The sequence below is a fragment of the Planococcus citri genome, chromosome 5 (genome assembly GCF_950023065.1).
Source record: "Planococcus citri chromosome 5, ihPlaCitr1.1, whole genome shotgun sequence".
In the NCBI taxonomy this organism is placed as follows: domain Eukaryota; kingdom Metazoa; phylum Arthropoda; class Insecta; order Hemiptera; family Pseudococcidae; genus Planococcus; species Planococcus citri.
Window position 1 is genome coordinate 65924212 of NC_088681.1, and position 26704 is coordinate 65950915.

General features: G+C 34.2%; 1 protein-coding gene across 4 annotated transcripts in view; it reads left to right on the forward strand.

The window, feature by feature from the left end:
• The first annotated feature begins 2602 nt into the window (after positions 1-2602).
• LOC135848258 (uncharacterized) overlaps positions 2603-26704 on the forward strand; it is a 35392-nt gene continuing 11290 nt past the window's right edge. For 2 of the 4 annotated variants that reach the window (XM_065368123.1, XM_065368126.1), the window contains exon 1: positions 2603-2865. Coding sequence is in view for 2 of the 4 variants with exons in the window: in XM_065368124.1 (XP_065224196.1) it covers positions 6152-8005 (1854 nt within the window). In the remaining 2 variants the exon portion in view is untranslated. Of the gene's footprint in view, positions 2866-6115; positions 8228-12927; positions 16818-26704 lie in introns of those variants that run through there. The other 2 variants (XM_065368125.1, XM_065368124.1) reach the window with 2 other exon arrangements.

A 26704-nucleotide genomic window follows, 5' to 3' on the forward strand; every position in this document is an offset into this window, starting at 1 on the left:
GCTTTGAAAAAACAATATTGATAAAAAAAAAAAACGTAGTATATTTTTGACTTTGGGAATGGGTAGTTTTAGGAAGTAAACAAATGTTGTCGTGATGAATTTTTGTCTAACTTTGAAATTGGAGGGGCCAGAAATATTTGTTTCTTTCGAAATATTTTCTTTTTAAATATTTCTGACTCCTTCAATTTCAAAGTTAGGCAAAAATTCATAATGACAAAATTTGTTTATTTTCCAAAGTACATACAGTTTTTCTCAAGTTTTTCTTTTGAAATATTTCCAGCCCCTTCAATTTAAAAGTTAGGCAAAAATTCATAATGACAAAATTTATTTTCCAGAGTACCACCCATTCTCGAAGTCAAAAATACATTTTTCTCTATTTTTTTTCAACGCTCAGTTACCCCTTAAATTTCAAAAATAGGCAACTTTTCCACATAACGTTTTTTAAAAGTCGTATCCGGTTATATCCAAATTTGAATATTGATATCCATTTACCAGACACCCTGTATGATAGCTAATATTGCTTCGGGGATCGAGAGAGGAGAAAAATCTTCGAATGAATTGATTTTTCACGTGGAAGATCAAGAGGGCATATGGTAGGAATTTTGTTAAATTCGAAAAAATCAATAAATTGTGAATTATTTTCTCTTGAAATCTGACAACTTGTACCCAGACGAGGGGAAGATTTAGAAGAAAAAAAAGACGAAAATTTGAATTAAGAATTGTATTTTTATTCACAGTCTATGATTGTATTCGTATGCATTGAACTTTTGACCACTTTTATCAGGGTGTCCACAAGCCTGGAAAACCTGGAAAACCTGGAAAAGTCAGGGAATTCGGTCGGTCTAGAAAAGTCAGGGGATTTCGTAATTTTCACGCAAAATCCATGGAATTTTGAAAAAATGATCAATTGCAAATTTTGGATGAAGACCTGTGATGAAAGGAAAACATCATTTTTTACTTCTCGAAACACAAATTTTCAAAAGCTTTAGCCCGAGCGAATTTTCTTTTCTTTTTTAGAAGCAAAATAAAAATTTCTAGATTATAAAAATCAAGTTTTAAAGCCAAAAAAGGAACTATTCACGAAAAAAACCAATATAGTTCTTATGCATCTCGAAATACAAATTTACAAAAGCTTTCGCCCTCGCTTAGCCCTGTTTTCTTTTTTAAAATCAAATTCCTTCAAAAAAAATATCATTTAAATTCTAAAATCTTGAAAGCCAAAAAAACTACTGGTCCTCACATTAAAAAACCTCGTTTTTATGCCTCTCGGAACGCAAATTTTCAGAAGCTTTCGCCCTCGCTTCGCTCGAGCCAGTTTTCTTTTCTTTTTCAAAAATAACTTCCTTCAAAAAAACAACATTCCAGTATTAAAATTTAAAAACCAAAAAATAAACTCCTCGCATTTAAACAAATACTTGAACTCGTTTTTAGGCATCTCGAAGTGAAAATTTTCAACAGTTCTCGCCCTCGCTTCGCTCGGGCCAATTTGTTTCTCCTTTTAACATAGACAAATTTCACATTTTGTGGCCTCCAAAGATCCAAAAAAGAAAACAACAATTATCATAAGTCATATGAATATTGTATCAATTGGCCAAACTTGATGCAGGTTGTTTTTTATATCCAAAGAAGTATCCAGTTCGAAGAGAAGCTTAATTATGAAAAAAATTACACCTCTCCCCCCCCCAAAAAAACTTCTTCAATTCAAGTATGGGGTACGCATAGAAAATTTTAAAAAATGGTCTGGGAAAATGGAAAAATTGGCCTGGAAAACCTGGAAAAGTCAGGGAAAATCATTTCCAGAAATGAGTGGCGACACCCTGTTTTATTCTTAAAGTTACGAGTGTACTTTATGAAAATTAAAATCTATATTTTTCTAATAAATATTTCTTTTGTAACGTGACTTCTTCAGAGATAACCAAATAGGTAGGCCTAATCTTGCATGTTAATCATTGAAAAGATGGAAATAATAACGAACGATTATCTCGTACGTATTTGTAATTAGATATCAATGAAAATTTCTCTCACATGTGACTCATTCGAAGCATCTGCTTCTTTTCTAAACATCAAGTACTTCAACTGATTTTTTGTTAAAATCTTAGATCGATCGTGCTCTATGTTCTTTTAAATGCGAGATAAATATCTGGAGAGGATTAGGTGAACCATTTTCCTGGCATCGTGATATTATTGTACGAATAGATAAATCTCAAGATTTTTTTGAAACTATAGGTACTCCTTTTATCAATTTTTTAAGAAGGAATTTTGAATCAACATCTTTGACAAATTAATTTTCATATCAGCCCAAAAATGAAGTGACCAACTCGCAAACGAAATTTTATTCAAAATGATTAGGTGACAATGAACCAAACAATGTGGCTGGTGCCTATACATATTTAAAATAACTTAAATTGTACATGAAAACATACAGTTGAGCTACACACAATGTTGTCGCTAGCCTTGCATCCCTTAACCATTCTAGACTCGCAGTCCAACATCATACCACTTCTTTCCCTTTAACCCTCACCCTCTAAACAGCTTTTTCAATGTATATCCCTTCCACAGGTATTATTCTCTTGAACCAGATCTACAATTCTACATAATGGTCAACTGGTGTATTTCTACGTCTTTTCATCATTAGTACTATCTAGTGTGGTCTTTTTGTTATTGTTAGATACATTTTATTTTTAACGTGGTTTGGTTTATCACGTATTCGTACTTTCTGCATAAATGTGACTTTTGTATGAGAAAGTGTTGTTTGAACTATTTTTTGTCATTTCTACGTACATATGTGACGATCATTAATGTTAACAACATTTTCAAGTGAAGTATTGTGAACGATTTCAAGTATTCCTGGCTGTTGAATAATTGGTGAGTACTTACTCGTATTGTAGATATTATTTGAGGTTTTTTTAAACCACGTTTTACTCGATTGTGTAAACACGACTAAAATATCAATAATCGCGAGTTTCCGTCTGTTTCGCCACAGTTGAGCGTCACGTGGCAAAAATATTGCTGAAAATTACATACTTAATATGTCAAATTTTACGATTTATTGAATGGTATTTTGTATCGAAGCATTGGAAAAAATGCTAAAAATCGCCAAAAAATCGTGAACTTTTTACTTATTTAGCAAAAATTGCGTTTAAAAACATGAAACTTGCTCGTAGAATGACTTCAAAACAATCACATAAAAATAACCAAGAACTGATACTTAATTTGAGCAAAATTTTACGAAAATTACGCAAATTATAAAACTTTAGGTAGCAGTAAAAATTTACATAGAATGAAGAAATATTAGAACTTTTTATTTCGTAATAATTGTCAAAAATAGTAAAGTTGGTAATATTGAGGTGATTGAAATAAATAACAGTTGCTTGAAACATGTTTCTTGGTATTATTATCTGGACAATCCAGAAAAATGGGAAAAGTCAGGCAATCTTACCCATCTGAAGAAGTCGTGATAATGTCAAGAAAATTCAAAATTTTCACTCTAGCATCAGCGAATTTTATAAAATTAACTACCTACCCGTCTAATTGGTATAACTCGCAAACATTTTTTTGTGATAGTTTTTAACGTGAAGGTCATTCCACGTCAATTGGATCAAGAAGTGGTGGGGAGATTCGACGATTTTTTTGAAATTTTTTCTGTGGAAAGACCTTCCGAAGGGATGACCAATGGCGCAAATCGCAGCCCTCTAGCCCATTTTTAAAGGCAGCCAGGGGGTGTCAAAGTTTTCAGTGAACCTAAAATATCATCCATTTCAGCAGTGGATTACTCGATAGCCGCGATACCTACCAAAATGAAACATTTTTCCATAGTTAGGGGTTTTGAAACGCTTTTTGGAAATATCATCAAAATCAGTGTTGCCACTTTTTTTCGTACAAAAAATTAGCTCAAAAAGTTTCAAAACGTAGTTTTCATATCGTTCCGACTCTCAAAAATTCTGAAAAAAATATATTATGGACAACTTTTTATGTTGAACAACATATTAAAAAATTGGGATGGTACCATGTTGCAAAATTGATTTAAAAAAATTCAAAGTTTGCGAAAAAGTGCGATTTTTTGATTTAAAACATGAAAAAAAGTTTTGATAGGTGAAGTTGACCCATTCGACCCCTATTTTTACGTATCTGTTGAAAAAGTTGAAAAAACTCTTTCACTCGATGAAATGAACTCCACACAAAAAAATCAAAATTCGAAAAGATTCAAAAAATGAACGAAATTTTATTTTTTTGTTGTGAGTGTAATTTCTATCAACTTTTTCATTAAATACGTTAGAAAGAGGTTAAAATAAGACAACTGAATAAATGTTTTAATTTTTTTTTGATGTTTGAAATTGAAAATTGAATTTTTTCGAATTTTTATTTTTTTGTGAGGAGTTTATTTCATCGAGTGAAAGGGTTTCTTCGTCATAAGAACTACGTTTCGAAACTTTTTGAGCTAATTTTTTGTACGGAAAAAAGTGGCAACACTGATTTTTATGATATCACCAAAAAGCCGTTCATAACCCCTAACTATGGGAAAATGTTCTATGTTGGTAGGTATCGCGGTTATCGAGTAATCCACTGCTGAAATGGATGATATTTTAGGTTCACTGAAAACTTTGACACCCCCCTGGCTGCCTTTAAAAATGGGCTACAGGGCTACGATTTGCGCCATTGGTCATCCCTTCGGAAGGTCTTGCCACAGGAAAAATTTCAAAAAAAATCGCCGAACCCCCCTACCACTTCTTGGTCCAATTGACGTGGAATGAACCGTGAGTCATTGTGAAAAAAAAAATTATTCCTAGGTGCGAGTAATTGAAATGGTAGCCCGTTCCCCCAGTCAATCCTCAATAAACAATAAATATATTGCAATAAAAAATTCAAAACATTTGAATTTTAAAATGTGTACGTTTTAACATCATAATTTCCTAATCCTTGTATTTAGGTAGTATATTTTCACTACGAAAACACCAAAACACTACTCAATAGTTTATCACCTCCCCTCCCCCCCTCCTTGGAAATCAAGACTTGAGCCATTGTTTTAAAATTTGTGAGAGAAGGAATGTTAATTTCTCATGTTTCCGCGTTCTAATCTCGTTGGATTGGACCCATTTTTATAAAAAAAATTGTATTAAATAAGTAAATAGTCCCTCTCCTTCGTATTTTCAATTTTTACAAAAATTTTGGATCTCTCCCCAAAGCAAGGAGTTTAATTCATTGATGCGATTTCTAAGTAAGCCTGTTTTTTGTAATGTTTGATTACACTAGGCAACTAAATATTTGTGTTCGGGCTGAAAATGGGCTTAATCGATACTTCAGATCCTAAAACAAAAAACAGAGTGGGGTTTTTCAATTTGAGTTGTTTTTGTTGTCAGGAGAGACGTTTGTACTCTGTAGCGACATCAGTATTGTTTTGCGTAAAAATCCAAGTCTGTCTTGACCACAAAAACAACTCAAATTTTAAAAACTTTCTATTTTTTGTTTTCGGGTCCAAACTATCCATTAAGCCCATTTTCAACCCAAACACAAAAAAAAGTTGAAAAAAAAAGTTGCCTTAAACGTACTGTTATTTATCTACCTACTTATTCAAATACCTACACAGCCTACACTGGAAAATTAAAAATTTTGGCGAATGTTGTAGACCAGCCGGCGGGAAATCATGGAATTTGGTTCGGAGATGCATTTTTTAAAAAAAATCACGAATTGCAAAACAATCACTGCTTTGTGATTTTTGAAAATTCACTAAAAATTGAAATACCGATTTACCTAGGTACCTCTATCTATGTACCTGAAATTTTAGTTGTGAAAGGCTTTAGATCGCGCTCTTTCCTAAAGTAACATTTTTTTGTTTTTTTAAAATACGAGATAAATATCTGGAGTGGATTAGCTGTGAATAATTTTCCTGGCATAGTGATAAATAAGCTATAGTTTATTGTTGACAAATTTCAAGATGTTTTCATATTATACTCAATTATGTATATTTAAATGTGCGAGATGAATAAGTAAGTAAGTACATACTTATATGGACCAAAATTTCATTTTTCAACTTATTTGCTTGTCAACTTCACGCTTTTTAAATATTTGCCTTTCACTCAGCTCATATCATTGATTCCGGCCATGATTACGATTTTAGGTCCAAATTACAGTTGAGTAGGAAGAAGAACACAAAATGGATGAAATCATAAGTGACACGATTGATGCTACTCAACCTGCTCTGATAACCCTACAAGAATTATCAGCGATCACCGTTGCTCGGGAAATATGGCGCTGTGAAATGAATTATTATCGTACGAATGACGAATTGGAAAAATTCAATCCGAAGAAGCTACGCATTTCATTAAAAACAACCTTTCCTGATTTACCAACAGTGATTAATAACAAAATCGAAAAATACTTTTCAAAATTTAGACGTTCAATGGAGAACTGGCTCGAGGAGCATTATAAACGAGTATTTTTTTCTCATTACCTTCATCAAAACTATATTTTGGAAGACTTCAATGATTTTGTCTGCGATTACGGAAATGGCACCATTGATTACCTCAAGACTGCCGAACGTATGATGCGTTGTGATAGATTGAGTAAGTCTAAGAAATTCAAAATTGCGTGCACGTATTTTTTCGAAGACGATATCAGACGAATTTGGCCATCTGTATGCAAAAAGATAGGCCTGAATAATTTTAATTTTGACGACTGTCCTCAATTGTATTATTGGATATGCTGTTTGAGGAATGAGCTGAATAAGATACCTACCTCATGGAACCAAACCGTCGATGAAACAATGTTTAATAGGCACATGTCTTCTAATGGACCATCGTTGGAATATTTTTGGAAACGTGTACCTTACGAAAACCACATTCATAAAGCAATTCAACTTTATTTAAACGACGAGAAGGAAACATTGGTAAGATACATTTTACCACTATTCGATGATCATCAACTCGGTGAATTTGTCAATGTGTATGCAGGTTGGGGTGTGATGAGTGATCTATTATTAAAACCTTCTTATGATGAAACGCTCGCACTTCAAACCTGGATGCGAATGAAAAACATAATAAAGGAAGATGATTTTACAGAACTAGTCTTAAAAATATGTAAATATGGGCCCAGCACCCATAACGTAAAGGTTGAGAATCACGATGATAAGATTTCATCATTATTATGCGATGAAATATGGTACAGTGCTCCACAGGATTTGAGACGATCGGCAATTAAGAACATATTATCATCCAAGTTTGATCGGCAGTTCGAACATTCAGTTGTTACTTATCGCGATCATTCTGCAGATTTACTCTTTACTATTCTTACGTGTGCAACTTTCGAAGAGAGGTACTCATTTTGGCATTACCGTTGGCATAATATCATCTTCAGAAGAAGCCTTCGTGATTTGCAACGAATAATGGAAATGTGTTTCGAAAACGATGATGCAATTATCCAATATAAACAAAACGTGATGGTGACAAGCGAACGTGTACAGCATCACTGCAAAGAGCTAATACGAAATCTCAATTTTAAAGAACTGGATGAATTGGTAGATTTTTGTTGTCCTAACAAAGATCCAGCGAAACTTTTCAAACAGCAATTGCTACAGTTTAGTTTTCTCCGTAAGAAGCCTGTTTTGTCGGAAAACCATCTCAGCAAAGCAAACGAACTTGATAAATTCATCAACGATACTTATAATAATACTGATTTAGCTAGAAATTTAAAAAATCATGTGTTGTCTCTACCTGTTATTCGATGGTTTAAGCCTCCTCGGTGCAGCATTCCACGCCCATGCTCTGTTCAGTTGAACGAATTTATGAAATTTGTTGAAACATTCGTTTCAACCCAACGAAAGCTGAAAAGGATAAAAATGCTGGTAATTGATCATTGGAAGAAGAATGGATATTTTGATTCCTATCATTATGATGTTCATCGCGAATGTTCCAGTTCCATCGATCAGTTTTTGTGGTGGTGTTTGGGAAATGATGAAGAAGTCGAAAAATTTAAGCAAACCTATGTCAAGTGCTTCATCTACCGTTCGTAGATAAGGTATTAAGTTGATATTCTGGTCGTGGTTGGCATCAATGTGAGAATTTTCTATAACACAATTATTAAAAATAAGTTACCTAGGTAATTGAAAAGTTGACACAATACAAAATGAATGAAACTTGTATGAATATTTTCTTATGAGTGTTTTGTCTATATTTTTAGATTTTTTGAATACCGCTATATTTATCGATACCTATCATATAGATGAATTGCGATCACGAAGATACATATTTAGGCCTATTTTTGAAGTTGAACATTTTCAGCAGGTCTCAGGTCTGTTGAAATTTAGCTGATCTGTAGTATTTTAGAAAAACAGAAGAAAAAATCTGATGTGATCAGATCTGATGCTTTTTCATTGGACAGATAAGTAGGTACATTACACCAAATTGCGAGGGGAAAAATGACGAATGATTTTGACCAAATTCAGTAGAGACCTTCGTATTGAGTTAAAAGTCACTCAGAAAATAGTTTGTTTCCGTAGGTGCCCCTGGAGAGGAATTACGTGTCCTCACTGTCCTCAAAAAGGAGGCATTTTCGAAATTAAAGCAAACACAATCGTGATGAAAAAAAATTTGAATGCTAGCGTTGAACAATTGAAGACTTGAATATGCTAAACTATAACGTGGAAATGTTGCTCGATTGTTTTGATGGTCTCTTAAAAAAAAAATTATTAATACCAAGATATTGAAATTGTAGCCCCTCCCTCAGGTCCTCAATAAACATGTAAATAAAAAATCCAATACAGTTGAAATATACTCGTATGTATGTTTTCACGTTCTAATCCCTGTATTTGGTACATTTTCATTGAAAAAACACTATACTTATTGCTAAAAATGGACATTTTTTCTGTCCCAATTTCTGAAATGAATTTTCGATGTAGGGGTAAGAAAATTTTCCGAAAAGTTTCTCCAGGTAATACCAACATGAAAATCAGGAAATTTTGATATATTCGTCAAAAATTTTTAAAGCCAAAATTCAAAATTTTGAGAAAAAAAAATTAAAAATGATATTTTTGCACATGCTGTGTCAATTACAAATGTGGGAGTGGCATCATTTTCAACACAAAAAATTCTTGGTTAGAAATGAAGAAACTGACGGTTGGGTTTAAAATTATTTTGGAAATTGAGTTTCAAGGACGTTCCAATAAAAACTTCAGTCCAATTTTATAATTAATGTAAATTTGCACCTATGTACCTAAATCAAAAACGAAATTCGAACTGTTTTCGAAATTTTCCACAAGAAAGCCGATTATAAAAGTTCAGACTTTCCATTATCTGAAAGTTTACTCTTTACATAAATTTTTGGAATTTGGGAGGAACTGAGATTTTACTACGTTCTCCTTCAGTTCAACTTCTGTGATGATCATAAATACACCCAAAATAGGATTTCTTAAATTTGGAAAATTTTTCACAAAAGCTCGTAGGTATATAAAAGTTCAAACTTTTTATCATGTAAAAATTTACCTACCCTATAGAATAAAATTTTATTTTGGAATATATAGATGGAAGTAAAATAAAAAGTTCCCAAACCAGTATCAATTTTGTGCGAACTTGATATACTTGTACCTAATGGATTGGTATTTCCAAACTAGGATTCCGTAAATTTAAAAAAATTTTCATATACAGCTCGCACACAAAAGTTCGATTTTTTTAATAAGTATGTGAAAATTTTCTCAGGAGATGAAATTTTCATTTTGGAATTTTGGGCCGAAAAAAGATATTATGGGTCTCACATCAACGCCAATTTTGAGAAAAATATTTTAGAGAATGCAAATGTATTACACTAAGTTTGACCAAAATGTATACTACATAGTTTGAGAATGTTTTAATCCATTTCCACCAAAATTCCCACTTTTTTGTACTTTTACCCGATTTAGGGAGGTGTTGGGGGGCCGTGGATGAGTCCAATCAAAAATCTGACGTCATATTCGTGTTCAGCAGCATCATTCATTAAAAACACACAATTCGATGTATCACATGCCCCAGACTTTTTTTCAAGTTTTACCCAAAGGAGGAGCCCCGATAAGACCACTTTTTGGCCCCAGGCCAGTTATCGACTCGACCATTCTTAAAATGTTGTAATAAATCCAGGGGTTCCCAAAGCTGCGAATAAAAAAATTATTTTTGGAACTACTGAGTATTATTTTCAAAACCTTTTTTAGCGTAAGATATCTGTTTGAACCCGATAAACGTTATGCGAGGTGATTTCCCCATTTTCGACCCTCGTGAGCAGAAATGGGGGGGGGGGGGTTAATTCTTGGAAAATTTCGGAACCACCATTTTGAACTTACCCCTTTGAACCTCCCTAAAAAGCTTTTTACAGTTTATTAGTATCTGAAAGACCTTCATCCTACCAAATTTTGAGCTCAATAAAATCCAACTTTCCAATTTTTCGTAATTTTGATATTTTGGGAATCCCTGGAAAGCTAGAAACCTGCGATTTGCGCCAAACGTAATGTTTTGAGGTATATATTCGATTATCTAGATGAAAAAGTTTAATAAGGCTCCCCCTAAATTCGTAATTTGGAATCCTTCTTTTAGAGCCCCCCTCTTTAGGAACCCGGGTCATTCCATGTCAATTCGACCCAAAAAAGGCGATTTTGAATGTCATGTCTTTCGATTTCGCTCAAATTTTTTTTACAATATCTACCCACCCAGTAAGTAAGAAACCCGCAATCAGTTTGGTCCCACCACCCCTCCCCTCAGAGGTGGGTGGAGGGGCTTCCATTATTTTCACATTGTCTCGATGATGCTTTTTTGAAATATCTTATTTTCAAGATGGGATCTCTCAATTGAGGGGGAGTACCCCCACCCCCAATTTTGGGCAAAACTTTCAAAAAGAAACTTGGGGCATGTGACATATTGAATTGTATGTTTTTGGTGACGTTGAACACGAATATGACGTCAGATTTTTGATTGGACCCCATACACGGCCTTCAGCACCTTCCCAAAGGGGGTAAAAGTCGAAAAAAATGATTACATTCGTGTGACACATGATTTAATGTGTTTTTGGTGACGCTGAATACGAATATGACATCATATTTTGAATTGGACCCCATCCACGGCCCCCCAGCACCTCCCTAAAGTAGGTAAAAGTCGAAAAAAATGATTTCATTCGTGTGACATATGGAATAGCATGTTTTTGATGACGCTGAATACGAATATGGCGTCAGATTATGAATTGGACCCCATCTACGGCCCCTAGCACCTCCCCAAAGGGGTAAAAGTCAAAAAAATGGTTTCATTCGTGTGACACATGAAATAGTATGTTTTCGATATCGCTGAACACGAATATAGCCTTAGTTTTTCAAATTGCCTCACCCATGGCCCCCAGAACCTCCCCAAACAGGTAAAAGTCCATCAATTACATATGTGACACGAATGTAATAATTTTTTTCGACTTTTACCCCCTTTGGGGAGGTCCGGGGGCCGAATCTGACGTCATATTCGTATTCAACGTCACCAAAAACATGCAATTCAATATGTCACATGCCCCAGATTTTTTCTCGAAAGTTTTGCCCAAAATTGGGGGTGAGGGTACTCCCCCACAATTGAGAGATCCCATCTTGAAAATTAGATATTTCGAAAAAGCGTCAAAAGGTACATCGATGGATTTTTTTCAGATTTTTAAACGGTAGCTCTCACTTACAGCGCCATTTTGAAATTTCAACTTTCAATTTGAAAGTTCAACTTTCAACTTTTGAAAATTTCAAAATGCTTAAAAAATTTAAAATTATATGCCCGTTTGAACTGTGAAATCAGTTTTGATCAATGTATCATAGCTTCGGAGGAATGCGCTGCTGAAGTTGAGTACCTCGAGACAATGTGAAAATGATAGAAGCCCCTCACCCGCCCCCTGAGGGCGGTGGGACCAAACTGATTGCGGGTTTCTTACTTACTGGGTGGGTAGATATTGTAAAAAAAAAATGAGCGAAATCGAAAGACATGACTCAAAAAGTAAATCGAATTGACATGAAATGACCCACCCCTAAACAAAGCGTTTATGCATATTTAGAAAAAAAAATGAAGAATTTACATTTGAAACACACTAGCACGTGCTCGATAATTTTTCATTTGATTTTTCCTGTAACTTTCAAAATTGAGCTTTTTGGGTCAAATTCTGAGATTTATACTTCGTTGAAATCGTGAAAACGTAATTTTAATGTCTTTTCGAATAGTTGAATTTGTATTGAGGTGAGACCTATGGTATCTGACTTCGACCCAAAATTCCAAAATAAAATTTTGAGTACCTAACCCTTAATTTTTTCAAAAAAAAATCTGCTCAACGAAGTTATAGGTAAGTACCTGCTCCTTGCAAATTAATGAAATTTTTTAATTTTCATCAGCCAGAGGACACCTCAAGCCTGTTTTTTCGACCAACGATTTTCGATTATCCATCAACTCAAAAATACTGGAAAAATTAAAGATTTTGCTAGATGCTTTAGACCGGCTTCAAATCACTGAGTTTGCTTCAGAGGAATCCATCCAACGGAAAAGCACTGCTTACATTTTTTAATGAATAATCACGAATTAGAGAAAATCATCATTTTGGGAGTTTCAAAAATTTGCCAGAAATTGAAAACCCGATTAAGCAACTGGAATTTTGGTTATGAGAGCTTCAGATCGTACTCTTTTCCATAGCCACAGTTTCTTTTAAATTCGAGATGAATACATAGGTATATTATAAAGTGGATTGTGGTAATAAATAATAAGTATGCCAATTTGTTGTAGAAAAATTTCAAAATATTTTGAAGCTATATGTACTTTTATTATCAAATGTGCAAAATGAATTCGTAAATCAAAATTTCATATTCGCCAAATGAAATCTTTTCAGCTCATTTGCATGTCAACTTGACGTTTTTTAAAATGTTTGCCTTTCACTCAGCTCATGGCATTGATTCCATAATTACGATTCTAGGTCCGAATTACAGTTGAGCAGGAAGAAGAACACAATAATGGATGAAATGGAATGTGACACGAATGATGCTACTCAACCTGCTCTGATAACCCTACAAGAATCATCAGCGATTACCATTGCTCGGGATATGTGGCGCTACGAAATGAATTATTATCGTACGAATGACGAATTGGAAAAATTCAATCCTGAGAAGCTACGCATTTCATTAAAAACAACTGTTCCTGATTTACCAACAGTGATTCAGAACACGATTGAAAAATACTTTTCAATATTTAGACATTCGATGGAGAACTGGCTCAAGGAGCATTACAAAAGAGTATTATTTTTTAATTACGGTCATCAAAACTATATTTTGGAAGAGTTCGATGATTTTGTGTACGATTACGACAATTGCACTGTTGATTACCTCAAGACTGCCGAACGTATGATGCGCTGTGATAGATTGAGTGATACTAAGAAATTCAAAGTCGCTTGCACGTATTTCTTCGAAGACGATATCAGACGAATTTGGCCATCTGTACGCAAAGAGGTAGGCCTGAGTAATATTAATTTTCACGACTGTCCTCAATTATATTACTGGATTTGCTGTTTGAGGAATGAGCTGAATAAGATACCTACCTCACAGAACGAAACTCTCTTTGATAAAATGCTAGACAATTGCATGCCTCGCAATGGACCATCGGTAGAATATTTTTGGAACCGTATACCTTACCAGCAACAAGTTCAAAAAGCGAGGCAAAATTTTTGGTATGACAAAGAATTGGTAAGATTAATTTTACCATTATTCGATGACTACCAGCTTGGTGAATTTGTCAATAATCACGGTTGTAATCTGATGAGTAATCTATTATTAAAACGTCCTTATAATGAAACGTTGGTACTTGAAACCTGGATGCGAATGAGAAACGTAATGAATGAAGTTGATTTTTTTAAACTAATCTTGAATATATTTCAACGTGGACCGAGCACTCTCTACGTAACGATCGAGAATCCCGATGATAAGAATTCGTCATTATTATGCGATGAAATTTGGCACAGTGCCCCACATGATTTGAGACGATCGGTAATTAAGCGCATATCATCCAAGTTTGATCTGCATTCCGAGGGCATAAGTATTAGTTATCGCGATCATTCTGCAGATTTACTCTATACCATTCTTACGTATGCAACTTTGGAGGAGAGGTACTCATTTTGGCATAACGGTTGGCGTAATTTTCTCTTCTATACAAGCTTCTCCGATGTGCAGCGAATAATGGATATGTGTTTCGAAAACAACGATGCAATGATCCAGTATAAACAGAACGTCATGTTAACCAGCGATCGTCTGCAGTCTCACTGCAAACAGTTAATACATGGGCTCGATTTTAAACAATTGCATGTTTTGGTAGATTTTTGTTGTCCTAGCAAAGATACAGCGAAACTTTTCAAACAGCAATTGCTGCAGTTGAGTTTTCTCGGTGAGAAGCCTGTTTTGTCGGAAGATCATTTTAGCGAAGCAGCAGAATTTAATGAGTTTATCAACGAAGCCTATGATAATGCTGATCTGGCGACAAAGTTTAAAAGTCAACTGATGTCTCTCCCTATAATTCGATATTTCAAGCCAGATTGTATTTCACGTCCATGCTATGTCCAGTTGAACGAATTTAGGGAATTTATTAAAATGTTTGTTTCAATGGAAGGACAGTTGAAACGGATACAAAACCGGGTGATTAATCGTTGGAAGAAGAATGGAATTCCGGAACCGTGTGACTATCATTGTGGCAAACCTCGCGAGCATGAACGTTCCATTGATGAGTTTTTGCTGTGGTGCTTGGGAAGTAATGAAGAAGTTGTGAAATTTAAACAAACATGTGTCCAGCCCTGGTAATTGCAAAATTGTGACCTCGTGGAAAAAATATTTATTTTTGGTCGCGCCAACTAGCAGGTGTCGAAGCCTAAAAAGCTATAAGGTATATCATTCAGATTTTGTAAAAAATTTTAAGCCAAAAAAAGCACCTTTCACCTGAAAAACTTCACTTCTCGAAACAAGCTTTTGCCCATGCTTAAGGCTCGTAATCGACCTACTTTTACAGTTTTGTATTGTTTTTCAACTGGTTGCGATGCAAAATAGTCGAAGTCTATCTTTCTGTCAAAAATAGCTAAAAATCTCACCTTCTGTCAACATTTCCAAAATAGCCTCGTTTCTTGCCAAATATTGTCACTTTTTCGCGAAAAAATTCAAGAAGTATTCATTTCCCTCTCTAAAAATTACCTAAAAATCTCGTTTTTTCGTCTAAAAAAATATCGATGACCGAAATATGTCCCCCATTTTCAACGCGAAGATTGCGAAAAAGTGTAATTTCCAAAAATTTGCGCTTTTCTCCGAAAATACTCGGTTTTGATTTTCGCTTAAAATTGTCAAAATTCTCGGTTTTTGGAAAAAAAAAATTCTAAAAAGTATTATTTTTTTCCAAAAGTTGTCCAAAAGTCTTCCCTATTGCTGAAAATTTTAGCTTTTTCGCAGTTGAAAAGTCTCGATTTTTTACGTAAAATTTCCATAAGTTGCAAAGTGAAAAGCCTGACTGTTCGAAACAAAATTGCTGATTTTTACTAAATTTATCAAATTTTTGCTTCAAAATTACCTAAAAGCTCGGCTTAGGTATCTACCTGTTTGCCAGAAATTGTCAAAGTGTCTCTTTTCACCAATAATTTTCACAAAATTCTTCTTTTTGCTAAATTTGTAAAAATCTTGCTTTTCGCTCGCTCTTCAACAAAATATTCAAAAATATTCGTTTTTTTTTTCAAAACAATCATTTAGAATTTTTACACAAAAAAAAAAAAAAAAAACAAAAAAACTGTGCAGATGTATCGCTTTTTTGCAGAAACTGTCAGAAAACCATTAATTTTGTTAAAATTGTCATTTTCGTTTTATTATTTGAAGAATTTTCCTTTTTCGTCAAAAATTGCCAAAATCCCTATTTTGCTGCCAAAAAATGATCAACGTTAGCTAAAAATCTCACCTTTTGTCAAAGTTTCCACATAGGCTCATTTCTTGCCAAATGTTGTTCGCACTTTTTCGCAAGAAATTTAGAAAGTATGCATTCTCCTTCCTAAAAATGACCGAAAAATCCCACTTTTTTGTCCAGAAAAAGGTCAATGAGCGAAAAGTTTCTGCCATTTTCAACGAAGATTGCGAAAAGGTACTTACTATTTTTTGGCCAGTGATTGCCAAAAATTCGTGCTGCCAAAAAATTGTCAAAAAGTCTTGAGATTTTTTTCTGTACTTACTAAAATGTTTTGCTCGCATTTTATCACTTTTTTGGTTACTATCAAATACTTTTCAATTACTTTTGGTCACTAAAATTACTTTTTTGGGGGAGAAATTGAGTACGAGCCCGGCCCTCGCTTCACTCGAGTCTGTTTTCTTTTCATTTTCAAATTGAAATTTTTTAAAACTCATCATTTAAATTCTAATACCTCAACATGGGGTAAATGTAAAAATCGGTTTTCGAATTTCAAAATTGCAATTTTCTCAAAAATTTGTGGACAAATTTGTAGGTACCAAAATTTTTCTATTGACAGAAAACCTTCTGCAATATAAGTGGTATAAATTTTAGCTTCATCCGTAGGTATGCTGTTTGACATCAATGTGGAAATTTTTTATAACTCACTTCACTTTTTTAATACTTACCTATATGTACATTTTTCAATTAAAAATAAACTGAAAAGTTGACGAATGAAACTTGTGTGAGTATTTTATTGTCAATATTTAAGCAAGCTAAACATTTTTGAGCAGATAATATTTTGATGAACTAACTCGAAAATTGTATATGTAATGTAAGTACAATAATGCTATTGTGTTTTTAATATGTACATACGTAAGGTAATAATAAAGTTGATTCAATTATTTTTATGCTGCAGTTTTTTTTTTTAAATTAATAATTTATTATTATTCGCCGATGGATTATTTTGATTTCTCCAAAGTAACTCATTCGGATATATTTCATCAGTTAAAAGCGAGTTGAAATCTGATCCAGAAATAGATACACACAATGTATTAAAGTTAAAAATCGATCATTTATATAGGTACATATTTTCAATCCGTAGAAGGTGCAGATGTGAATCTGATTAAACAGGTCTGTTGAAATCTAATCTGATCTGATCAGATCTGATGATTTTCCACTAGTTGGACAGATAAGTATGACTAGGTACATTACGAGTATAGCGGATTGCGAAAGGGAAAATGACAGGATTTTTACAAAATTCAGTGGAAGTCTTCATATTGAGTAGAAAGTTACTCAGAAAACAGATTGGTTCCGCAGGTGCACCTGAAGAGGAATTAATGGGTCCTCAAAAAGGGAACATTTTCGAATTCAAGCAAGCAAAATTGTGACGAGAAAGTTTTTGAATGCTGGCGTTGAACAATTGCAGTAGGTACCAAATTTAAATTTGCTCAACTGACTTGGAAATTTTGTTCAATAAAATTTCGGAGGATTCTAGCCAAACGTAGTGTAGACCATCCTTTTGAGTTGAAATTCAATCAGAAAATGTTCATCTCCAGAGGTTACCAGCTGGTGAGGAGATATTGGTATTCACAGAAGAGATTTTTGAAAGAAAAAAAAACGTGTTTTTTCGCACTTGAGCAGTTGGAAAGGAGGAGTTGCGATAAGGCCATTTTTTGGCACCAGCTAGTTATCGACTCAACCACTTTTAAAATGTTGTAATAAAAATATGAATCCATGGTTAATTAACCTAAAATGACCATTTTTTGGGCTCCAGGGGTTCCCAAAATTGTGAATAAAAAATAATTTTAGGAACCACTGAGTATTGTTTTCAAAAACTTTTTTTTACGTAAAATATCGGTTTGAACCCGATAAACGTTATGCGAGGAGATTTTTCTATTTTCGACCTTTGGGGGCAGAAATGGTCGGGGGGTTTCAATTTTTTGAAAATTTTGGAACCACAATTTTGGACCTACCCCTTTGAACCCCGCTAAAAAGCTTTTTACAGTTTATTAGTATCTGAAAGACCTCCATCCTACCAAATTTTGAGCTCAGTAAAAATTTTCGCTGGTACTCAAAAATCCAATTTTCCAATTTTTCGTAATTTTGATATTTTGGGAACCCCTGGAAAACTAGAAACCGGCGATTTGCGCCAAACGTAACGTTTTGAGGTGTATATTCGATTACTTGGATGAAAAAGTTAAATTAATAAGCTCCCTGTGCTCGTATATTCGCAATTTTGGAACTTTTTTTAGAGCCTCCCACTTTAGGCACCCCTAAATAAGGGGTTTATGCATATTTTTTCGAATGAATTGAATAATTTACGTTTGAATCACACTAGCAAGTGCTTGATAATTTTTCATTTGATTTTTCCTGTAACTTTCAAAATTAAGCTATTTTAGGTCAAATTATATTCTGGCGTTTTTACTTCGTTGAAATCATGAAAACGTTATTTTAACGTCTTTTCGAAAAGTTAAATCTCAGAATTTGATCCAAAATAGCTCAATTTTGAAAGTTACTGGAAAAATCATATGAAAAATTATCGAGCACTTGCTAGTGTGTTTCAAATGTAAATTCTTCAATTTATTTGAAAAAATATGCCCAAACGCTATTTTTAGGGATGCTTAAAATGGGGGTCTCTAAAAAAAAGGGTTCAAAATTACGAATATACAGGGAGCTTAATTCAACTTTTTCATCTAAGTAATCGAATATACATCTCGAAACGTTACGTTTGGCGCAAATCGCAGGTTTCTAGTTTTCCAGGGGTTCCCAAAATATCAGAATTACGAAAAATTGGATAATTGGATTTTTGAGTACCATCGAAAATTTTTATTGAGCTCAAAATTTGGTAGGATGGAGGTCTTTCAGATACTAATAAACTGTAAAAAGTTTTTTAGCGGGGTTCAAAGGGGTAGGTCCAGTTCCAAAATTTTCAAAAAATTGAAACCCCCCCCCCCAATTTTTGCCTCCGAGCGAGGGTCGAAAGTAAGAATATCACCTCGTATAACGTTTATTTGGTTCAAACAGATATTGTATGCTAAAAAAGTTTTTTAAATAATACTCAGTGGTTCGCTAAAATTATTTTTTTATTCGCAACTTCGGGAACCCCTGGAGCCCAAAAAAATGGTCATTTTGGGTTAACTAACCACAGGTTTGTATTTCTTACATTTATTACAACATTTTAAGAGTGGTTGAGTCGATAACTAGCTGGTGCCAAAAAATGGCACTTATCGCAACTCCTCCTTTGCAAATGGGTTACTTTTGAGTAGATTAATTCGTGTTTTGAAAATTTTTTCTTCTCAAATATTTCGCATTATTGTGCCAAAACATGAAAAGATAGGTACCTATATATTATAATGTCTGAAACTGGGGAAATATTTTCTCACAACAATATGTCTGATATAATATTAAAATGCCAGAGAATATGACATGATATCAAAATGCCAGAAATAGGTAATTTTCGTTGTTAGAAGCCGCACATAGTAAGGGGGATACGTTGCCTATTTTTCCAGACTTTTAAAAGTCAGACTTTTGAAGAATGGAAAAAAATGTTTGCAAGTTTTTAAACGTCATAGCGACTCAAGTCAGTCAATTTCTTTCCAAGTTTCCAAAAGTGGGCTTGATAAAATGTAAACGTCCATTTCAATGTTAGGTGCCTGCCCAAAATCAGGGCAAAGTCACCTCTCCAAGTGAAGCTGATTTTAATGTACCTATATCTTAGTTTCGACCCCTCAAATCGATTGGATGACATTTTAAACCGTTTTAAGCAGCTCTTAAACCTCCAGCATATTTTAAAATTTGCAATAACCACAAAATGTTACCGAAATTCACTTTAAACCCTCAATTTTAACATGCTGAGTTGACAGAAAGTGATATTAAAGCTTTTCTGGAACCTTCAGTGAGATTTTGTAGATACCAGATTTTCATAGAGTGCCATAAACGTGCATAATATAAATTTTAGTTTTTCAACTTCATTAAATGACATTTTGTCGAAATTTCAACTTTTGAAAAATCTGCTGGAGCCTCTACTTAGAACTGCTGAAAAGGGTTCGAAAACGTTTTCAATCGATTCGTATAGGGAGGGCAGAGGGTACTCGAAAACAGGGTATTTGCCCAAGATTGAAATTTCGTTCTTTATTTTCTAAATAGTCGCTATTCGTTGAAGGAAAACTTGTGCTAAACTTTGCCATCAAAATTTGGCAGGTATTTGAAATTCGAACTCTGAAAATAGCTCAACTTCGGAATCGTAACTATTCTCATTTTTCTTCAAAACGCCACTAGCAGATTTTCTCCAAGATGCAGCATTTCCAAGCTACTAATTCCTAAAAAAGAAAAATTCGCTCCATCCTACAACACCAAAAAGTGGTTGAGGAGACAATAATAGCGATTTTACATAATTATTTAAGCATTCGTAAAACTTAAACTGCACGTTACTCTATGCTTGCATGACTTCAACTCATCTCATGGAATTGATTCGATCATTACGATTCTAGGTTCGAAATTCGAATTACAGTCGATCAGAGTGAAGAACTGGAAATTGATGAAATCATAAGTGACTTGAATGATGCTATTCAAACTGCTCCTGTTGACTTGAAAGATTTATCAGCGATCACCATTGCTCGGGAAATATGGCGCTGCGAAGTGAACTATTATCGTACGAATGACGAATTGGAAAAATTCAATCCGAAAGAGTGCATTTCATTAAAAACAACATTTCCAGATTTACCAGAAGCGATTGATAATTTGATAGAGAAATATGTTACAAAATTTGGTCTTTCGATAGAAAATTGGCTCGAGCAGCATTACAAAAGAGTACTCTATTTTCATTACGGCCATCAGAACAATGTTTTGGAAGACTTTGATGATTTTGTATGCAATTACGAAGGCAATATTGATTATACTAAGACAGCCGAACGTATGATGCGTTGCGATAAATTTGGCGATATCGAGAAATTTAAAATAGCGTGTACGTATTTTTTCGAAGACGATATTAGACGAATTTGGCCATCTATTCGCAAGAAGATAGGTTTGAATAATATTAATTTTCACGATTGCCCTCAATTGTATTATTGGATTTGCTATCTTAGAAATGAACTGCATACGAGGATAACCCGACAGGACGTAACTATCGATGAATTAATGTTCTGTTATCCCATGCCTCATAACGGACCATCGGTGGAATACTTTTGGAATCGTATACCCTACCAAGACCAATTTCGAAACGCTATGAAACTCCAAGAGCGTAATGAAGGTAGAGACACATTCGTTAAATTCATTTTTCCAAAATTCGACGAGCACCAGTTTAATTTATTTGTCGATGGGAGAGGCTACGGTCTGATCTGTGATTTAATGACATTTCGTTGTTTCGATGAAAAGTTCGTACTTCGAACATGGATGAGAATGAGAAACAAAATAAACGAGCGAAATTTTATCGCCCTAGTCGTGTGCATGATGCGAATGGAATGTTGGCGTCTCAAAATTCTTGATGATCATGATCTCATGAAGTTACGCGTGTGTCGTAAAATATGGAACAGTGCTCCAAGTGATTTGAAACAGTCGGCGATTAACCAAATATCATCCAAATTAGATCTGTTCCATTCCTATCAACGTCTTGAAAATCGTTTGAATACTTCGGAGTTCCTATTGACAGTTCTTAGGAGTGCAACTTTCGAGAAGAGAAGCTCATTTTGGACTAATTCTTGGCACGATTTAATCTGCGGCAAAAGTGTCGATGATTTGCAACAAATAATGGAAATATGTTTCGAGAACGCTGATGCAATTATCCAGTTCAAAGAGAACGTCATGGTAACAAACCAACACGTACAGAATCTCTTTGTCAAGTTCATAAGGGAACCTAATTTTGAAGAATTGAATAATTTTGTGAATTTTTGTTACCTTGATGAAAGTTCAGCGAGACTTTTCAAGCAGCAATTGCTACGGTCACATTTCCTCGATGGAAGATCTGTTTTTCAGTATGAACATTTTAGTCACGCGACACAATTCAACAAGTTCATCTGCGATGCTTATAATAACGTTGATCTTGCTACAGATTTCAGAAATCAACTGATGTTGTCTCTCGTGATTCCAGACAATTTATCACGATGGGTTTATTTTGTATTATTTGGCGTGCCGAACCAATTTATAGAATTTTTCGAAACATTTGTTTCATCAGAACAAATGATGCAAGAGATGAAGACGCGTGTAATTGATTATACGAGGCAATGCATGCGTTCGGATAGTTTTAGGATGGGGCTTAATTATTCTTCCTTAGATCAGTATTTGTTGTGGTGTTTGGGAAGTGAAGAAGAAGTTAGGGAATTCAGGCGGGCAAACTGGGAATTAGTACGAGAACATTTGGAGTAGTTAGGTAATTGGGATTTGTTAAACATGAAAATGCTGTACAAGTGTCAAAATGAAGACAAACCCTTATTTTTAGTTTTTTAAGCGTAGGTTAAACATTTTAGAAAAGTTGATTCAGTTCACTCAGTATTTTTGAATTTTTAAATAGGCGATTCTGTAAATGGCTCTTATTTTAATACTTGTGAAAAAAATGTTTGCTTTTTTTCTTGTGGCGAAATTTTAAATAAGTATTCAAACCCTCATTTTACCGAAAGAAAAAATTCTATGGAAATTTTGGGTTTGGTGAGTTGAATTCCCAAAGCACAAAAAATGTTCGAATTGATTCCCACCTCGTTTTTACTGATGCACGAATTGATTCCCATTTTATTTCTGCTCACGTTCGGATTGAATTTGGAAACGTAAGACAATGGCGAAAATCTGACAATCAAGGGTCAGACGTTGGCTCTCGAGTGACATTCAACAGAAAAAATCAAGACGTATGAATATTACCAACTGTTCGTGAAATGGAATCAATTTACGCGCAGGAAAAAACGACGATGGGAATCAATTCGATTAGGTACTTACTTTCAGATTCCCATCTTCCCTCCTTGAAAAAATTGATAATTTTTTGGCTGTTTTTGTCAAAATTTTTAAATTGTCATTAATTACCGAAGAATCGGCACCACTGCAAGTGCCTTAAAAAATATTTACGCAGTTTTAGAAATAATTTTTTTACATGCTTTGGCTCGATTTATGCGAAATATTTCAGAAAAAAAAATTTAAAAGCATGAATTTACACCAAAATAAACGATTTGTGAATTTTCAACTGCTCAGTACAACCCTAAAAGTGATCTTGGATTTTTATGGCAATGGCTTAGGTCGACACAGAAACTCAGAAATTATTCTTCTGTGACTGGGTCATTTTTACCAAAACAGGTTGAGTAGGGGATAAAGCGAAAAAATCATGATTTTTTTGGTTTTGAAAATGACTTCTGTTTTAAAACCTTTATGAGGACAATATATTAACTCTGCTCAGAAAACCGAGGAAAGTGTTTTCTGGAAAAGAGAGTGGTTATCTGATCAAAAACCGTACATTTTTTATTAGAAAGTTCAATTTTTAATTAAAAAAAAAATTTCAACATTACGGGTCTTTATGTAATGAAAACAGGAGGGTTTTCATTCAAAAAAAGATTATTCGCAAAGGAATTCTTAAGGAAATTTTTTTTTTTTTTGGACAAATTGATTGATTTTTAAAAAAAATTGAGGTGGGGACTCTGGCATGATTTAAATATTTTGTCAAGAAATGGACGATTATTTTCTCGTAAAAGCTGAAAACGTCGGGGGAGGGGGTTGAAGCGCCAAAAAGCGAAACTGTAAAATAAGATCCTCCTTATTCTCTAATGAATTATTTCTACCTATGTATTTAACCTTGACTACTTTCATTGTCTTATAAATACAGTAGCTTTATAAAAATTGGTTTGCATCTTTCTAATACCTAACTACTTGAATTAATTTTTCATTGTGACAATATTTATTCAAATAAATAATAATTATAATCTAAAATTTAATACTCTTGATTGAAAATAAAGAATAATAACCACGATTACTTATTCAAATATTTCTCAAGAAGGAACTGCTTGAGATGTCTGCCTCAGTCTTACTTTCAATGAGAATGTGATCTCTGATAATAACACCTAAGGTTATGGAGCTCAACTTCGAATTTTCGAAATTCTTAGTGAAAATCATTGAAACTATTCTCAATTTTCTTCGAAATGTCGTAAATAGATTTTCTCCAAATTGTAGCATTTCCAAGCATTGGACTTAGAAATTGGGCATTATGGCAAAAAAACCATTTCTAATGAAAGAAAAATCGTTTCTTCTGCCCCAAGAAGTGTTTGAAAAGCCAATAGTAGTGATTTTATAATATGTTTATTTCCAATGTAAGAAATCTATGAATAAATTTTGAGCAAAATCGGAGTCCCCAAATTCAAAACAGGGCTGATATATAGTACATACGAGTATTTATCTGATGGTGACGCAGCTCGAAAAAGATTAAAACGTGTATTTGGATACGCACAGATCTGTTGAAATTAGGTAAGCAAATCTATTCAAACATGGTCGTGATCTGATCAAATCTTTTTATTCGTGTTAATTGCATTAGGGTCATTCGATGGCAAATCGGCGGATTTTTGAACGCGAGGGGTCTTCGATTTTTATCAACCCACAGCTATTTGTACACCAAAGCTCCTAAACCCACCTGTCAATTCTGTAATTCTGAAATAATCTCCACCCAACACCTTCTATTCTACTGTCCCTCCCGCAAAACAAAACGTCAATCCTTAAGCATTTCAGACCTCAACCCTACAATTCCTGACAACAGAAAACATTCTTAAATACATCAAAGAAATCAATCTTTCAAACCAAATCTAGACAAACCCCTCGAAACTGGGCGTAAAAATCCTGGCAATTATACACGCCCAGTATAAAAAAATGTCACCAAAAAAAGAAAAAAATTCAAAGTTTAGCACTTATTGCAAAAATACCGTCAGAAACCTGAAAAATGAAAATTTTTGCATTTTTGAGTTATTTATTTACCCCCTAACTGGTCGACGAATTGACATAAAACACCATTTTTCGTACCACCCATACCCAGAAAAATGGTATTTCTCGTAAATTAATTGACAGATGTGGGAGGGGGAGTGGGATTTTTTCACATGTTCGTCTAAATATTGGTAAAATATCTCAAAAATGCTAAAATTTTCATTTTTCAAGTTTCTGATGGTATTTTTGCAATAAGTGCCAAACTTATGATTTTTTTTCTCGAAAATGAAAAAAAATATCCTTCCAATTTTTTCATATTATTTTATTTTACATAGAAAGGACTATAACTGAGAATTTTTTCAGAATGGACATCGTAGTTATATTTCAATTATACCTTTTTAAATCGACTTTTTTAGGTTTTCGGAAGTGGTAACACTGATTTTGACATCATCCGTCGATTAACCTCTCAAAGTACTACAATTTGAAAAAAGTTCAAAATTCTATACTGCTTACAACCGAAGCTATTTGCAACTGAAATTTTCCATTTTCGGCCATTTTGGAAAAACTTGGGAGCCCAATAGCTCCCGCGAAAAAAATTGAAAAAATGTCCGGTTCGGGTCATTCCATGTCAACTCAACCAACGTTTTTGAGTCATGTCTTTCGATTTCGCTCAAATTTTTTTTACAATATATACCCATCCAGTAAGTAGATAATAACCCCGCTATCAGTTTGGTCCCAGCCCCCTCAGGGGGCGGGTGGGGGGGCTTCCATTATTTTCACATTGTCTCGAAGTACTCAACTTCAGCAGCTCATTCCTCCAAAACTATGATACTTTGATCAAAACTGATTTCACAGTTCGAAAGAGCATTGCATTTAGAACTTTTTAAGCATTTTGAAATTTTCAAAAGTTGAAAGTTAAACTTTCAAATTGAAAGTTCAAATTTCAAAATGGCGCTGTAAGTGGGAACTACCATTTAAAATTTTGAAAAAATTTCCATAGATGAAACTTTTGATGTTTTTTCGAAATATTCAAGTTTCGAGATGGGATCGCTTGATGGAAGGGGAGCACCCCACCCCCAATTTTGGGCAAAACTTTTGAGAAAAAATCTGGGGCATGTGACATATCGAATTCTATGTTTTTGGTGACGCTGAACATGAATATGATGTCAGATTTTTGATAGGACCCCATACATGGCCCCCAGCACCTCCCCAAAAGGGGTAAAAGTTCAAAAAAGTGTTTTGATTGTACGACACATGGAATAGTATGTTTTTGGTGACGCTGAACACGAATATGACGTCAGATTTTTGATTGGACCCGTCCACGGCCCCCAGCACCTCTCCAAAGGGGATGACCACCCCCAAAAAAATGTTTACATTCGTGTGACACATGAAATAGTACGTTTTCGATATCGCTGAACACGAATATTGCCATAGTTTTTTAAATCGACCTCACCCATGACCCCCAAAACCTCCGCCAATTGGTAAAAGTCCAAAAAAATTGTTGAGGGCCGTGGATGAAGTCCAATAAAAAATTTGACGTCATATTCGTGTTCAGCGTCACCAAAAACATAGAATTCGATATGTCGCATGCCTCAGATTTTCTTTCGAAAGTTTCGCCCAAAATTGGGGGTGGGGGTGCTCTCCTCTATTGAGAGATCCCACCTCGAAACTTGAATATTTCGAAAAAACATCAAAAAGTTCATCTATGAAAATTTTTTCAAAATTTTAAATGGTAGCTCCCACTTACAGCGCCATTTTGAAATTTGAACATTCAATTTGAAAGTTCAACTTTCAACTTTCGAAAATTTCAAAATGCTTAAAAAGTTGTAAATGCAATGCTCTTTCGAACTGTGAAATCAGTTTTGATCAAAGTATCATAATTTTGGAGGAATGGGCTGCTGAAGTTGAGTACTTCG